The sequence below is a fragment of the Suncus etruscus genome, chromosome 11 (assembly GCF_024139225.1).
Source record: "Suncus etruscus isolate mSunEtr1 chromosome 11, mSunEtr1.pri.cur, whole genome shotgun sequence".
Classification (NCBI taxonomy): domain Eukaryota; kingdom Metazoa; phylum Chordata; class Mammalia; order Eulipotyphla; family Soricidae; genus Suncus; species Suncus etruscus.
The window spans coordinates 98,416,413-98,432,123 of NC_064858.1; the positions used below are offsets into that span (position 1 = coordinate 98,416,413).

At 41.5% G+C, this 15,711-nt stretch overlaps 1 protein-coding gene across 2 annotated transcripts in view; it reads left to right on the forward strand.

The window, feature by feature from the left end:
* MDM2 (MDM2 proto-oncogene) overlaps window positions 1-15,051 on the forward strand; it is a 34,265-nt gene extending 19,214 nt beyond the window's left edge. Inside the window, exons 5-10 of one of the 2 annotated variants that reach the window (XM_049782794.1) lie at window positions 3,598-3,638; window positions 4,013-4,112; window positions 8,273-8,412; window positions 9,869-10,024; window positions 11,512-11,589; window positions 14,107-15,051. In XM_049782794.1, coding sequence (XP_049638751.1) covers window positions 3,598-3,638; window positions 4,013-4,112; window positions 8,273-8,412; window positions 9,869-10,024; window positions 11,512-11,589; window positions 14,107-14,688 — 1,097 coding nt within the window. In that variant the 3' untranslated portion in view covers window positions 14,689-15,051. The remainder of the gene's footprint in view (window positions 1-3,597; window positions 3,639-4,012; window positions 4,113-8,272; window positions 8,413-9,868; window positions 10,025-11,511; window positions 11,590-14,106) is intronic. The other variant, XM_049782795.1, reaches the window with a different exon arrangement.
* Window positions 15,052-15,711: the final 660 nt, after the last annotated feature.

A 15,711-nucleotide genomic window follows, 5' to 3' on the forward strand; every position in this document is an offset into this window, starting at 1 on the left:
ACCTGGGTTGGCCTTGTGCAAGGAAAATGCTCCTACCACTCTGCTATCACTCCGGCCCCTGGTGTTTCGTCCTTAAAGATGTCCTTAGCTTCATTGTCATGGAGAGTTCTACCTATGTTTTCTTTTGTACCTTAGGGTTTCAGGTCTGATATCAAGGTTTTTGTTTTTGTTTTTGGGCCACACTAAGTGGCGCTCAGGGATTACTCAACTGTGCACTCAAATTGCGCCAGGCTTGGGGAACCATACAGGATGCGAGGAATTGAACACAGATCTGTCTTGGGTTGGCTCCATGCAAGGCAAATGCCCCACCACTGTGCTATCTCCTGCCGGCCCCCAGTATCAAGGTTTTTAATCCATTTAGATTCGACTTTTGTGTATAGCATTAAAGAGAGATCTGGGTTTTACTTATTTGCTTGTAGTTGACCATTTTTTCAAGCATCATTCGCTGAAGAAGCTTTTCTTGCTCACTTCCTATTTATTGTCCCTTTATCAAAGATTAATTGATTGTATACCCGAGGATCTGTTTCAGGATATTCAAATCTTTCCATTTTTCTGAGGGTCTGTCTCTTTATTCTAATACCATGCTTTTTTAATTACTACTGCTTTATAGTACAATGATGCCTCCCATCTTTGTTCCCTAAGGATTGCTTTAGCTAATCGTAGAGATGTATTGTTCCATATGAATTTCAGGGGTGTCCTATTTCTTTAAAAAATGTCATGGCTATCCTTATAGACATTGCATTAAATTTGTACAGTGCTTTAGGAAGTATTACCATTTTAATGATGTTCATCACCCCAATCCATGGCAGGGGATGTATTTCCATTTCCTTGTGTCCTCTCTGATTTCTTGAAGCAGTACTTTGTAGTTTTCTGTGTATATAGGTTCTTTCACCACTTGAGTTGATTACTTGATTTTCTGAGGCACAACTGTGCTCATTCTTTAAATATCTTTCTTTTTTTTTTTTTTGGTTTTTGGGTCACACCCGGCATTGCTCAGAGGTTACTCCTGGCTGTCTGCTCAAAAATAGCTCCTGGCAGGCACGGGGGACCATATGGGACACCGGGATTCGAACCAACCACCTTTGGTCCTGGCTCGGCTGCTTGCAAGGCAAACGCCGCTGTGCTTTCTCTCCGGGCCCCTAAATATCTTTCTTATCTTTCATAATTTGTATATAGAAAAGCTCTGGACTTTACTATACAAATCTATTGTTCCTAGCTTTTTTTTTTTTTTTTTTTGGTTTTTCGGCCACACCCATTTGATGCTCAGGGTTTACTACTGCTTAAGCGCTCGGAAATTACCCCTGGCTTGGGGGGACCATATGGGACGCGGGGGGATGGAACCGCGGTCCTTCCTTGGCTAGCGCTTGCAAGGCAGACACCTTACCTCTAGCGCCACCTTGCTGGCCCCTGTTTCTAGCTTTTTTGTAGAGTCTAGGATTTTCACCTGCAAATAGTGGCCATTTGGCTTTTTCCTTTTCTATCTGGATGCCCGTGGTATCTTTTTCTTGCCTAGTTGCTATGGCAGGTATTTTCATTACTATATTGAAAAGAAGTGGTGAGATTGGGCAATCTTGCTATGTGTCAGAACTTAGAGGAAAGGTTTTTATTTTTTCTATTTAGTATACTGGGCATAGTTATACCCACTGAATATAATGCTTGCCATGGGCTTGTGGTAAATGTCTGACTGTATTGAGGAAAGTTCTTTCAGTTCCCATCTTGTTGAGATTTTATTTACTTTTTGGTTTTTTGACTCAGAACCATATGGAATGCTTGTGATTGAACTTGGGTCAGTCATTTGTAAAGAACAGCCTTACTCATTGTACTATGTCTGTGACTCCGGCCCCAGAGGTTTTTTTTGTTTGTTTTTGTTTTTCGGGCCACACCCATTTGATGCTCAGGGGTTATTCCTGGCTAAGTGCTCAGAAATTGCCCCTGGCTTGGGGGGACCATATGGGACGCCAGGGGATCGAACCACGGTCCTTTCCTGGCTAGCGCTTGCAAGGCAGGCACCTTACCTCTAGCACCACCTCACCGGCTCCTGTATTTTTTATTTATTTTTTTGTTTTTTTTGGGCCACACCCAGCTTTGCTCAGAGGTTACTCCTGGCTTTCTGCTCAGAAACAGCTCCTGGCAGGCACGAGGGACCATATGGGACACTGGGATTCGAACCAGTCGGCTGCTTGCAAGGCAAACGCCGCTGTGCTCTCTCTCTGGGCCCTGTATTTTTGTTTTTATAATGAATGGGTGCTGGATCTTGTCAAATATTTTTTCTGCATCAATAGATGACTTAATTTTTTTTTATATATAGATATGGTATATTAAATTGATTGACTTGTATATTAAACCATCCTTGCATCTCTGGAATCCTAAGTTGGTCGTGGTATATCATATTTTGATGAATTATTGAGGAATATTTGTAATATTTTGTTAAGGATCTTTGCATCTGTAATCATCCAGGATATCGGCATATAATTCTCACTCACTCACACTCTCTCTCTCCTCGCTTTTCCCTCTCCCCTCTCTCTCTCTCTCTCTCTCTCTCTCTCTCTCTCTCTCTCTCTCTCTCTCTCATGTCTGTTTGCTTTTGATATCAGGGTGATGTTAACTTCATAGAAAGTGTTTCGTTTTTCAACTTCCTGAAAAAGCCTGAAGAGGATTGGCAGATCCTCCTCAAAGACTTGAAATAATTTATTTGTGAATTGGGAAGTCTTTTGATTACTATTCCAATTTCCTTGATGATAGGTCTGGTTGTTTAGGTGTGTGGTATCAACCTGGTTCAACCTTGTGAGGTTATAAGAGTTTAAGAATGTATCCATTTCTTCTAAGCTCTCTTGATTTGTGGCTCAATGCTTTGTTGCTTTGTTTTTATTTTTTGTTTTGGGGGGGGGGTCACCAACTAAAGGTCCATAGATGTTGCTCAGAAATCGCTCCTGGCAGGCTTGAGGGACCATGTGGGATGCCGGAATTTGAACCACTGTCCTTCTGCGTCTAAGGCAAACGCCTTACCGCTTTGCCATCTCTCCGGCCCCGATACAAAGAATTTTTTATGATTCTGTCTACACTCTAGTAATAAGACTACCTGTAGTTTCCTTGATGTTAAGTATTGCCTATTCACTTTTGTGTGATCCCTTTATCCCTCTGGACTACCTTTCTTAGTTCTACTCCTATGCTTTCTATTAGGAAACCTTTCTGAAACCTTCATGCCTCGTATCTACATAATCATTGCTCATTGCTTCATTCTCACTATTTTCTCTTTTTGGGGTGGGGTGGGGGGAAGGGTACCGTGAGTAGTTACTACAGGCTCTGTACTCAGTAGTGACTTTTTGTGTTGTCTGGGGGACACTTACTGTGCTGGGGATTCAAACTGGTATCAGCTGCATGCAAAGCAAGTTTTTTTACCTCTTATACTCTCCAGCCCCATTCATTTCTCTTATTTGTCTCTCCAGTATATAACATGGAATAGCACTTGGGAGACACAGATACAATGCTTGTTTAAAGATTAGATTATGTGTCAGGTCTTATTCTCAAATTCAGTATATGTGAGCTTCCTTCCTCTCTTTACTTCTGTTATAATTCTTTGCTTTTGTTTTCTTTTAGAATCTGCCTCATCATTAAGTGAAGATCAGAGTGATCAGAAGGTAATCTTTAAATAACTCTAATACGATGTCTTGAAAATTGGCAAGGCTGTTTGAACAAGTAATTTTTTTTTTTTTGTGCGCGCGCGCGCGCGCGCGTGTGTGTGTGTGTGTGTGTGTGTGTGTGTGTGTGTGTGGTTTTTGGGTCATACCCGGCAGTGCTCAGGGGTTACTCCTGGCTTCATGCTCAGAAATTGCTCCTGGCAGGCACGGGGAACCATATGGGATGCCGGGATTCAAACCGATGACCTTTTGCATGAAAGGCAAACGCCTTACCTCCTTGCTATCTCTCCGGCCCCCTGAACAAGTAATTTTTTAAGCCCCCTCTTATTATGATTAAGTTTGTGGATATTCTTCTCCCCTTGTGTAATGTTTAGGACCTTGTACAAGAATTAGCGGAAGAGCAGCCTTCATCTTCTGACTTGGTCTCTAGACCATCTACCTCATCTAGAAGGAGAGCAGCAGTGAGTGAGACAGGTATGTAGAACTATTTAATGGGCATTTTCAAGCCACTTTTCTAGTGGAATTTGTGTGTTTAGCCTTAATGAATGAACTTGTGCTTTATGATTCAAAAAGTTAATTTTTATGTTTCTTATTTTATGTTTGTTTGTTTTTGGGCCACACTCAGCAGCACTCAGGTTATTCCTGGCTCTGATCAGAAGTTACTCTTGGGAGGCTTGGGGGACCATATGGAATGTCAGGGATCAAACCCAGGTCAGCTGTGTGCAAGGCAAATGCCCTGCCTGCTGTGCTATCACTCTGATTCTTACTTTACTTGGTTTAAAATTGTTTTCTTGGGCCAGAGAGAGTTATTACAGTAATAAGGCACTTACTTGTCTTGTGTGAAGCCTACCTAGGTTCATTCCCTGGCACACATATGTTCTGCTGAGAATAGAGCCAGGAGTAAGTCCAGAGCACAGCTGTGTGTGATCCAGACCCTAGCCTACCTAGCAACCCCAATTGCTTTCTTAGCAGCTTTTTTCCAGTTGAGTACAACAAGCACCGTTTTCTTCTGGATTCACTTATTTTTAAATTTTTGAGCCATATGTAGTTCTGTGTTTGCGGCTGATCCTGGCATTTCTCTGGGGACCATGAGGTGTCAGGGACTCAACAGAGGCTCCTACCTGCAAATCATATGATTCAACTGTTGAACTATCTGCCTCCCAACTCCCACGCGAATTATAATTAGTTATCTATTATCCAAGATATTAGAGAACAAGGATGTTCTTTGTCACCCTTGAAGTAAAGATATTTAATCTTGCAGTGATAGTATAGTGGGTAGGGTGCTTGCCTTGCACTCAGCCGACCTGAATTTGATGGCTTGGCATCTCATGGTCCTGTGAGCACTGTCAGGAATGATTCCTGAGCTCAGAGCCGTGAGTAGCTCCTGAGTAGCACTGGGTGTAGCCTCCCTGCCTCTAAAAAACCTTTTTATTTTATTTTATTTTTTTTTGGGGTCACACCTGGCCGCGCTCAGGGGTCACTCCCGGCTTTATGCTCAGAAATTGCTCCTGGCAGGCTCGGGGGGACCACATGGGATGCCGAGACTCGAACCACTACCCTTCAGTGTCTAAGGCAAACACCTTACCTCCATGCTATCTTTCCGGCCACCAAAACACCTTGTTTTAAAATCTTATATTGGAGAGACAGTACGGTGTGTAAGGTACTTTCCTTGTATACAGCCAACTCAAGTTTGATCACTGGTTTTACCTATGGGCCCCTGAATCCTGATATAGGCATAAATCTTCAATACAACTGTGTGCTCATCTCCATTTCTCTTTTTGTGGGGGCAGTGAGGGTTTGGGCTAGAGTGAGTGGTTGGGGGCTCTGGTTTTATAGCAATGCTCAAATTAGGTGCTTGAGATTGAAATCAGGGTTACAGGGATGCCTTAATTATCCTGTACTTTACAGCCCCTAATCTTTCATTCTAATTATGAAATATATATATAAATGAATTTTAAGTTAAAGTAAATAGTACTTAGAAATGAAGATAAGATTAAAAAAAGCCTTGCAAGCAGCCGATCTAGGACCAAAGGTGGTTGGTTCGAATCCCGGTGTCCCATATGGTCCCCCGTGCCTGCCAGGAGCTATTTCTGAGTAGACAGCCAGGAGCACCGCCGGGTGTGGCCCAAAAACCAAAAAAAAAAAAAAAAAAAAAAAAAAAAAGATTAAAAAAAGCTGACATTTTCATAGAAAAGATAATGGAAGGAGGAGGCTATATTGTAGGATTAAAAGTCATGAGTAACTTGATTCAAAAAATAGTTTATCAGATTAGTAAAATCAGAAACTTGCTTGCAGAAGACAGCAGGGACCAGATAATACAGAGGTTAAGGCACATCTTGCATCCCTTTCACCCTGTTTTAATTCCAGTTTGGCATCTCTTGCCTGTAATTTGCAACAGTGTTTTGATTTCCTCTATGCTTCCTACTTCTTCTGGGCTTTCTAGAGTATTAAAGTATATCAAAACATGGGGCCAGAGAGATAGCACAGGGCCCGGAGAGATAGCACAGCGGTGTTTGCCTTGCAAGCAGCCGATCCAGGACCAAAGGTGGTTGGTTCGAATCCCGGTGTCCCATATGGTCCCCCGTGCCTGCCAGGAGCTATTTCTGAGCAGACAGCCAGGAGTAACCCCTGAGCAACGCCGGGTGTGGCCCAAAAACAAAAACAAAAAAAAAACAAAACAAAAAAACAAACAAACAAAAAAAAGAGAGATAGCACAGCGGTAGGACATTTGCCTTGCATGCAGCTGTCCCAGGACGGTGGTTCGAATCCCGGGACCCCATATGTTCCCCCAAGCCTTCGAAGAGTGATTTCTGAGCGCAGAGTCAGAGTAACCCTGAATTTCACTGGGTCTGACCCAAAAACCAAAACTCAAACAAACAAACAAAAAAGTATATCAAAACAGGTAAATTGAAATGTGTTACTTCTCTTATTTCATTAACCTTTCAAATAATACCCACACTTTCTTTGACTTGAACCTGCAGCTACTTAAGGTATATTTACTTTAACCTTTTCTCCAATCTCATTGCTTCAGCTGCACTAGTGAGCAACTCAAACAAGACAACTTTGTTGCTTTTTTTTTTAAGGGTTGGGGGTTTCTTTGGATTATATTCAGCAGTTACCATTGGGGCTCAGAGGACTATATGAGGTGCCAGAGAATTGAACCTGAGTCAGCTTCATGCAAGGCAAACACTATCTACTGTACTGTCTCTCTACCCCCAAATTCTCCTACTTTGTCTTTTTTTTTTTTTCTCTCTCAAATGTTCTATATTAACCTTCTTAGACCAGTGGCTTGTTTTTCTGTCGGTTTTGTTTACATCTGATCTTAGAGATTGCCTCTGCCCAGAAACTGATTTCTTCTTCTTCTTTCTTTTTTTTTTTTTTTTTTCTTTTGGGTTACTGGTAGTGTTGGGGGAAGAAGGAGTGTCACTTCAAGTGGTACTTGGACATTGAAACACTAGGGATGAATCTGGAGCTCCCATCCAGTGTATGCACTCCAGTCCTTTGAGGAGACTCTCCAAACTCTTTTTTTTTTTTTTTTGGGGACTACACCCATCTGTACTCTTGATTATTTTCGGGGATCACTCTTGGTGGTCCTGGGTAGCCATTTATGGTGTTGGGGGATAGAATCTGAGTCAGCCAGGTACCAAGGCATGCACCTACTTGCTTTACTACCTGTCCACCTCCACCCAACTTTCTTAGTCCTTTCCTTAGCCTGTCTTATTTCATCCATACTATTCATAGCTTATTAACTGAGTTTTGACTGCCTTGATATTTGAATGAAAGTTTCCTCTGGTAATTGGAAAGATGAAAATATAGCCACTTTTATATAGTACTCTCTGTGTCAGAGAAAAAGTGATTCTTAAAATTGTTGACTAGATTATTCACTTTTGGTGAACAGTATATGAAATTATGTCAGAGAGTTGAAGAAGGATAGATAACTCAAAAGCTCAAGCACTTGCTTTGCCTAGATAAGGAGGCTGATTGATTCCTCATCCCCAGTACTATATAGCCACACTGGGAACTCTCAACCTCAGAGTTGGAAATAGCATATAAGTACTACTCCCCGCCAAAAAAAAAAAAAAAAAAGAATATGTAAGGGATAGTTGTGTCCATATAGTATATATGATGTAATTCAAGTTATGATTCCTTTTTTAAAAAAGAAATTAAAGAACTGGAAAATTATTAAGATTATCAGTGACAGGACTGGAGAGATATCATGGAGGTAAGGCATTTGCCTTGCATGCAGGAGGTCATCGGTTCAAATCCCGGCATCCCATATGGTCCCCTGTGCCTGCCAGGAACAATTTCTGGGCCTGGAGCCAGGAATAACCCCTGAGCACTGCCGGGTGTGACCCAAAAACCAAAAAAAAAAAAAAAATTTTTCAGTGACAACTTTACAGATGGTTATTAAAAATTTGGTAGGAGGAGGGTCCTAGGGAAGGCTGAGTGGTACAGTACCTTCCTTTTGAGCTCCAGCCCTGCTCCACATGATTAGTGCAATCCGTGAGGTTTGCTTTTGAAATGGTTGGTCCTGTAAGTGGAATCTGCAGCACAAAGTGTGACTTCTGGCAAGCATTGCTAAGTGTACAAGCAAAATAGCTATTTGATGAACTTGTTTTTCCTTTTGTATTCAGAAGAAAGTTCAGATGAATTATCTGGTGACCGACAAAGAAAACGCCACAAATCTGATGAAAGCCTTGCTCTGTGTGTAATAAGAGAGATACGTTGTGAAAGAAGCAGTAGCAATGAATCGACAGGAACTCCATCGAATCCGGTAATTTTGTTTTAAATAAAAGAGTCCTAAAACATTCAGATAAAATGCATTTACTTTTAGCTGATTACTAATATACCATGGCAAATTTTCCTTTAACTAGAAAACTATAAGTCTTCTGACATCTAACCCCAAGTTTGGGGAGGATAGAAGATAGTGCAGTTAGGAATTGGGCATAATAGCAAAGTTAATACAAATACTTTATGACACTCTATTGATGATCTTGTTGTTTTTTTTTTTTTTTTTGGTTTTTGGGCCACGCCCAGCGGTGCTCAGGGGTTACTCCTGGCTGTCTGCTCAGAAATAGCTCCTGGCAGGCACAGGGGACCATATGGGACACCGGGATTCGAACCAACCACCTTTGGTCCTTGATCGGCTGCTTGCAAGGCAAATGCTGCTGGGCTATCTCTCTGGGCCCGATAATTTTTTTTTTTTTAATTTTATTTTTGGGTCACATCTGGCAGCGCTCAAGGGCCACTCCTGGCTCTACACTCAGAAATCGCTTCTGGCAGGTTTGGGGGACCATATGTGATGCCAGGATTTGAACCTCTGCCTTTCTGCATGCAAGGCAAATGCCATCTCCATGCCATCTATCCGGCCCCTCTATTGATGATTTTTGTGGATCAATTAGTAGATTCAAAACAACCGTATTTATAGCTTGAGAATTTAGACGTTACTTTTTAAAAAGGGGCCAGGACAAATAAAGATACAGTTTATTTAAATACTTTTTAAAATAAAAAATACTGTCTAATTGTTTTTTGGGGGTGGTTTGTGCTACACCCCGCTGCACTCAGGAATTACTTCTGGCTCTGCCCTCAGAAATTGCTCCTGGCAAGCTCGGGAGACCACAGGGGATGCTGGGGATTGAATCCAGGTCTGTCCCGGGTTGGCACACGCATGGCAAACACCCTACTATTGCCCTGCTCCAGTCCCATAAGGCAAATTTATCTTGAATGTTTACATATATCCTTTTCACAGAGGAAAGACTTTGGGTTTTGTTTTTGTTTTTGTTTTTTTGTTTTTTTGGGCCACACCCGGTGACGCTCAGGAGTTACTCCTGGCTTGGGGGACCATATGGGACGCCGGGGGATCGAACCGAGGTCCGTCCAAGGCTAGCGCAGCCAGGCTCCTTACCTCTAGCTCTACCGCCCAGCCCCAAGAATTTGGTTTATTCTCGGTTGTGCCAAGGAGCTCTTTCTGGCTCTGCTCAGGAGAGACTGCACGTGGTGTTGGGAGTTGAATTAGGGTTAGCCATGTGCAAAGCAAGTGCCTTATCTTTGTACTAAAAAACACCTTTATTGGAGCTATCAGCAAAGAAGCTTTGAAAAGGGAAAATAATGTGACTTCCTGAGTACACATGATGGATATAAGGAGGAGGTTGATGCACAGGGGTGACTTGGGAAACTGATACAAAGGCCAATAGATAATCATTGTTGCCTTTTCTTTTCTCTTGATGTAGGATCTTGATACTGGTGTAAGTGAACATTCAGGTGATTGGTTGGATCAGGATTCAGTTTCAGATCAATTCAGTGTAGAATTTGAAGTTGAATCTCTAGATTCAGAAGATTATAGTCTCAGTGAAGACGGACAAGAACTCTCAGATGAAGACGATGAGGTAAGGGTGTTTTCCTCTACTAGTCATTTTTCCAAGATTGCTGTCTATCTCTAATATTCATTGGTAAGACTGAAATATATTTACATTTAATCTGAAATGTTTGCCTCTTGATCTGTTCAAATTATACTGTTTTGTGGAATTGGCTTTGGTAGTTTCTTGTAGTCCAAGTTGCATTCATAAAACTGCGTATGACCAGAAATCAGTCGGTCTTAATGAGTATTCTTAAAATAGTCTGCTTGATTCTGGACCAGAGATAGAAAAGGGGTTAAAGTACTTCCTTTATGTATGGCCTAATGCTGGCTTAACCCCCTGTACCATATATGCCACATGGTTTTCTGAGCACTGCCAGAAGTGACCCTGTGCACAGAAGCAGAAGTAGTTCCTGCCTTCTTTGGGCCCTGTACCCTCAAAATTTAATTTTCCACTTTTAATGTTAACTTTTTTGGGGGGTAGAGCCTCCTACTCTGCGAGGCATACGCTTTGCCATTGAACTGTCCCTGACTCCTAATATTGTGAAAGTAAAGCATGCATGAAGTTAAAGTCATGTCGTTGGAGGAAGGGGAAGGATGTGGTGGTTAACATTAGCACCACTATTAAAAAAAAGTGCTGGTGAGATAATCTCGTTTTGGTCCTAGTTTAGAACATCACCAGGTATGCTTTTGGCAGTTTCCAGAAACAGGGTTCAAGTAGCATAATACTTTGCAGTGGAACCAGCATTCATTCAACCAGGCTGGTGGAATATTACCTGGAGTGGCCTCGAGCCCCCAGAACATTTCTTAGAAGCACCCTCAAGAAAAGTAAAAAATACAAGTTATGTAATTTTTTCCTGTTTCTTTTCTGTTTCTGACTCTTTTCAACATTATTTAATGCCTCTTTATAAAATAAAATGACTTTTACTGAACGTTTTGCTTCATATAAGTGTTTGACATAGTAGATGAGGATTTTATTGTTATTTTATTTCTTCCCCCATACTCATTCCATTTGGCCTTTATCTTAGGTATCTTGTAGTAATTTTTATTTTAATAAATATCATATCACACATATTACTTGCGCCTGACTGATAGCACAGTGGTGGGGCATTTGCGTTGCATGCTGCCTACCCGGGATGGACGTGGGCTTGACTCCCGGCATTCATAGTCCCGAGCCTGCCAAAGGACTGAGTGCAGAGCCAGGAGTAACCTCTGTGCCACTGGGTGTGGTCCAAAAGCCAAAATAAAAGGCATACAAATAAGGAAAACTTAATGCTAAAGTAAAAAAAGTGATGAATAGATGCTAAATGTTTATTTATTTATTTTGTTTTTTGGGTCACATCCGACAGTGCTTAGGAGTTACTCCTGGCTCTATGCTCAGAAATCGCTCCTGGCAGGCTCAGGGGACCATATGGGATGCCAGGATTCGAGCCACCGACCTTCTGATTGCAAGGCAAACCCTTACCTCCATGCTATCTCTCCGTCCCCGAATAGATGCTAATTGATGAATTTTATTAGGTATATCGTGTTACCGTGTACCAGACAGGAGAAAGTGATACAGATTCCTTTGAAGAAGATTCTGAAATTTCCTTAGCTGTAAGTAAAATTTTGATATTTCTTTTTTGTTTTTGTGGGTGGGTTTGTTTGTTTGTTTGTTTGTTTATTTATTTATTTATTGTATTTTTGGGTCACACTCAGGGGACCATATGGGATGCCGGGATTTGAACCACTGTCCTTCTGCATGCAAGGCAACGCTTTATCTCCATGCTATCTCTCTGGCCCCTTTGTCACTTTTTTTTTTTGGGGGGGGGGGTAATACCTGCCAGTGCTCGGGGTTTACTCCTCTTGGCTCTGTACTCAGAAATTGCTCCTGGCAGGCTTGGGAGACCATATGGGATGCCATAGATCGAACCCAGCTAGGTCACAGGTAGGCTGCATGCAAGACCTGTGCTCCAGCTCAAAAAACCTGATTTTTCAAGAAATTGAAAATAACATGAGATTGTTTAGATAACTTGAGTTGAGTTCACTTTATAACTTTATGGGATAATTTTTAGAGTTGTTTCTTTATTTTAATTTACAGCATTTTTCTAGTTATGATGCTACTACATTTAGTTTTATTTTTTTCTATTGTTCCTTATTTTTGGGCCACAGCCTGCAATGCTCAGGGCTTAGTCCTGGCTCTATATACTCAGGAATCACTCCTGGTGTTGGTCAGGTCACAGTACGGGGTGCCAGGGATTAAACCAGATCCTCTGCAGGCAAGGCAGATAGACTGCTCTTGTACTATTTCTATGGCCCTGAAATTTTGACCAGCTTTATTGGGGAACACTTCATAGAATATAGAATATATAAATATGTATCTACACATACACACACATATGTACATATACTACAGAGTAGTCAGCTTTGAAAATATAAATGGCTTGCATATTGATTTGTATTGGAAAATGTGGTAGAGGGGCTGGTGTGATAGTGCAGTGGTACGTTGTTTGCCTTGCGTGGGGCTGACACAGGACGTACCTGGGTTCCATCCCTGGCATTCCATATGATCTCACAAGCCAGGAGCGATTTTTTGTTTGTTTTGTTTTGTTTTTTTTCCACACCCAGTGATGCTCAGGGGTTACTCCTGACTATATGGTCAGAAATGCTCCTGGCTTGGGAGACCATATGAGACATTGGGGATCAAACCACAGTCAGTCCTAGGCTAGTGTGGTCAAGGCAGATGCCTTACCGCTTGTGCCACTGCTCCGGCCCCCAGGAGCGATTTCTGAGTGCAGAGCCAGGAGTAACCCTTGAGCATCACTAGGTGTGGCCCAAAATCAAAAACAAAAAACAAATGAAAATGTGGTAGATATTTATCATTAAAGAAATGAAGACAAATGCTTAGTTTGTATTCTTGGATTCCTGAAATATTAGATGATGTTTTGTTTTGGAGTCACACCTTGTAGCACTTGGGGGTTACTCTTAGTTCTGTGCTCAGAAATTACTCCTGGTAGTCTTGGGGACCAATGGGAGACTGTGAACACAGGTTGGTCACATGCAAATAAATGCTCTACCTGCGCTGCTATTGCTCCAGCCTAATTTTGGTCAAACACAATATCCATCCACTAGTAGTGCTCAGGGACTACATATTTGATTTTTTTTTTGTTTGTTTTTGGGTTACATCCGGCAACACTCAGGGGTTTCTCCTGGCTTTGCATTCAGGAATTACTCCTAGCAGGCTCAGGAAACACTCTGAGATGCCGAAGATTGAGTCTAGTTGGCAGTTGCATGCAAGGCAAGTGCCTTATCCACTGTACTCTGACCCCTTTTGAAGGAATTTTTCACCGTGTTTGACTGGGAAAAATATACTTAAAATCTTGTACTGAGGGTCTGGAGAGACAGTAGGTAGGCTATTTGCCTGCACATGGCTGACCTGGGATCAATCCTTGGAACTTTGAGGAGTGATCCCTGAGTGCCACCTAGTGTGCCTCCCACCAAATTCTTTTTTTTTTTGGCCACACCCAGTGACGCTCAGGGGTTCCTCCTGGCTTGGGGATCCATATGGGACACTGGGGGATCAGACCCCAGTCCATCCTAGGCTAGCACGGGCAAGGCCTTACTGCTAGCACCACCACTTCATGCCCCTCCCCCCAATTCTTGAGGAAATAGTGACATACTAAATTTTGTGATTTAAAGTACTGTAAATTGAAAGGGATCCATGCATGCAGCATTCCAACAAAACACCCTTCATCAGAGTGTCTGCTTTACTCCGCCTTTGTGGATGTTTCCTCTCAACCACCCGCTGCCCCCATATATTTTATAAACAGCCTGAAACTCTGAAAATTGAACTGTCATGCATTTTTTTGTTTTGTTTTTTGTTTTTGGTTTTTGGGCCACACCCGTTTGACGCTCAGGGGTTACTCCTGGCTATGTGCTCAGAAATCGCCCCTGGCTTGGGGGGACCATATTGGATGCCGGGGGATCGAACCGCGGTCCGTCCTACGCTAGCGCTTGCAAGGCAGACACCTTACCTCTAGTGCCACCTTCCCAGCCCCAGTCATGCATTTTGTATTAGATATTGAAGTTGCTAATGGTTATAAAAGTTATGGAAATGGTCTTGTTTTCTTGAAGGACTACTGGAAATGTACTTCATGCAATGAAATGAATCCTCCCCTTCCATCACATTGCAACCGATGTTGGGCTCTTCGAGAGAATTGGCTTCCTGAAGACAAAGGGGGGAAAGATCAAGAGAAAATGCCCGAGAAGGCCCAACTAGAGAACTCAACACAAGTAGAAGAGGGCTTTGATGTTCCTGATTGTAAAAAAACGAAGGTGAATGATTATAAAGATTCCTCACGTGATGAGGAAAATGATGATAAAATTGCACAAGCCTCTCAGTCACAAGAAAGTGAGGACTATTCTCAGCCATCAACTTCTAATAGCATCGTTTGTAGTAGCCAAGAAGATGTCCCAGAGCTTGAGAAGGAGGAAACACAAGACAAAGACGAAAGCGTGGAGTCTAGTTTTCCCCTTAATGCCACTGAACCGTGTGTGATCTGTCAGGGTCGACCTAAAAATGGTTGCATTGTCCATGGCAAAACAGGACATCTTATGGCATGTTTTACATGTGCAAAGAAGCTAAAGAAAAGGAATAAGCCGTGCCCAGTATGTCGACAACCAATTCAAATGATTGTGCTAACTTATTTTTCTTGACCTTTCCATAAAAGTAGAGTGACATATTTCTAACTATATATAAAACCCTAAAAATTTAGACATGAAAGTATTTTTTTTGCATATATTTAAGAGAATATCTTAGTCTGTATAGATACCCATTGAGTTATTTACCTATTTTAGGAAGGTTAATAATTAATATTTACTTTTTATGAAAATATTACCTCTTTATATCTTAAATTTGGGTTTTAATGTAATTTGAATTGCATATGTAGCTAATCACACCTACTTTTTTATATTGTTAGTAATTCCCACTTTCTCTGAGAAGTATTTGTCCTTTCTAAAAATGAGAACATCTACTTGTAGCTTATTTAATATCTAAGGAGAAGTTTGAAAGATTTTTTGTTTTTGGGCCACACCCAATGACGTTCAGGGGTTACTCCTGGCTATGTGCTCAGAAATTGCTCCTGGCTTGGGGGACCGCTCCGGCCCCTGAAGCTTGAAAGATTTAATAGTTAAATATTAGATACTTTTAAACTTTTGGGCCTTAGTTTCCCTACTCTATCAGAACTTAAAATATTATTTTCAGATGAAAAAGAATTTTGTAGTTTGATTTGATATTGTGTACATAAAATGTCATCCTCCTACCTCTTTAGTATGATCTGAGCTTGGCTGTAGAAGTGGGACATATTGAGAAGTTTTGAGAACAATTGTCATTGACCAGTACATGTATCTTTTGAAATCTCCCTAAAAGAATGTGGATTGTCTTAGATGTCTACCCTGTATATAAACTCTTTTCCATTCCTAATTTTAGGATGTAGTGCAACCATTTGTTTCTTTGTTGAGATCTAATTCTGAAAACGTTTGAATTACCTTGTATTTGGTTTTATGTAGGTTTCAGACCTTTGTTTTCAGGACATTTTTAGAAACCGGTGCATAGACAAAACAAATCTAAATAAGCTTAAGAAGGTGTTTTGTTTTTGTTTTTGTTTTTGTTTTTTTAGGGCCACACCCAAGGTTGTTAAGGGGTTACTTCTGGCTCTATACTCAGAAATTACTCCTGGG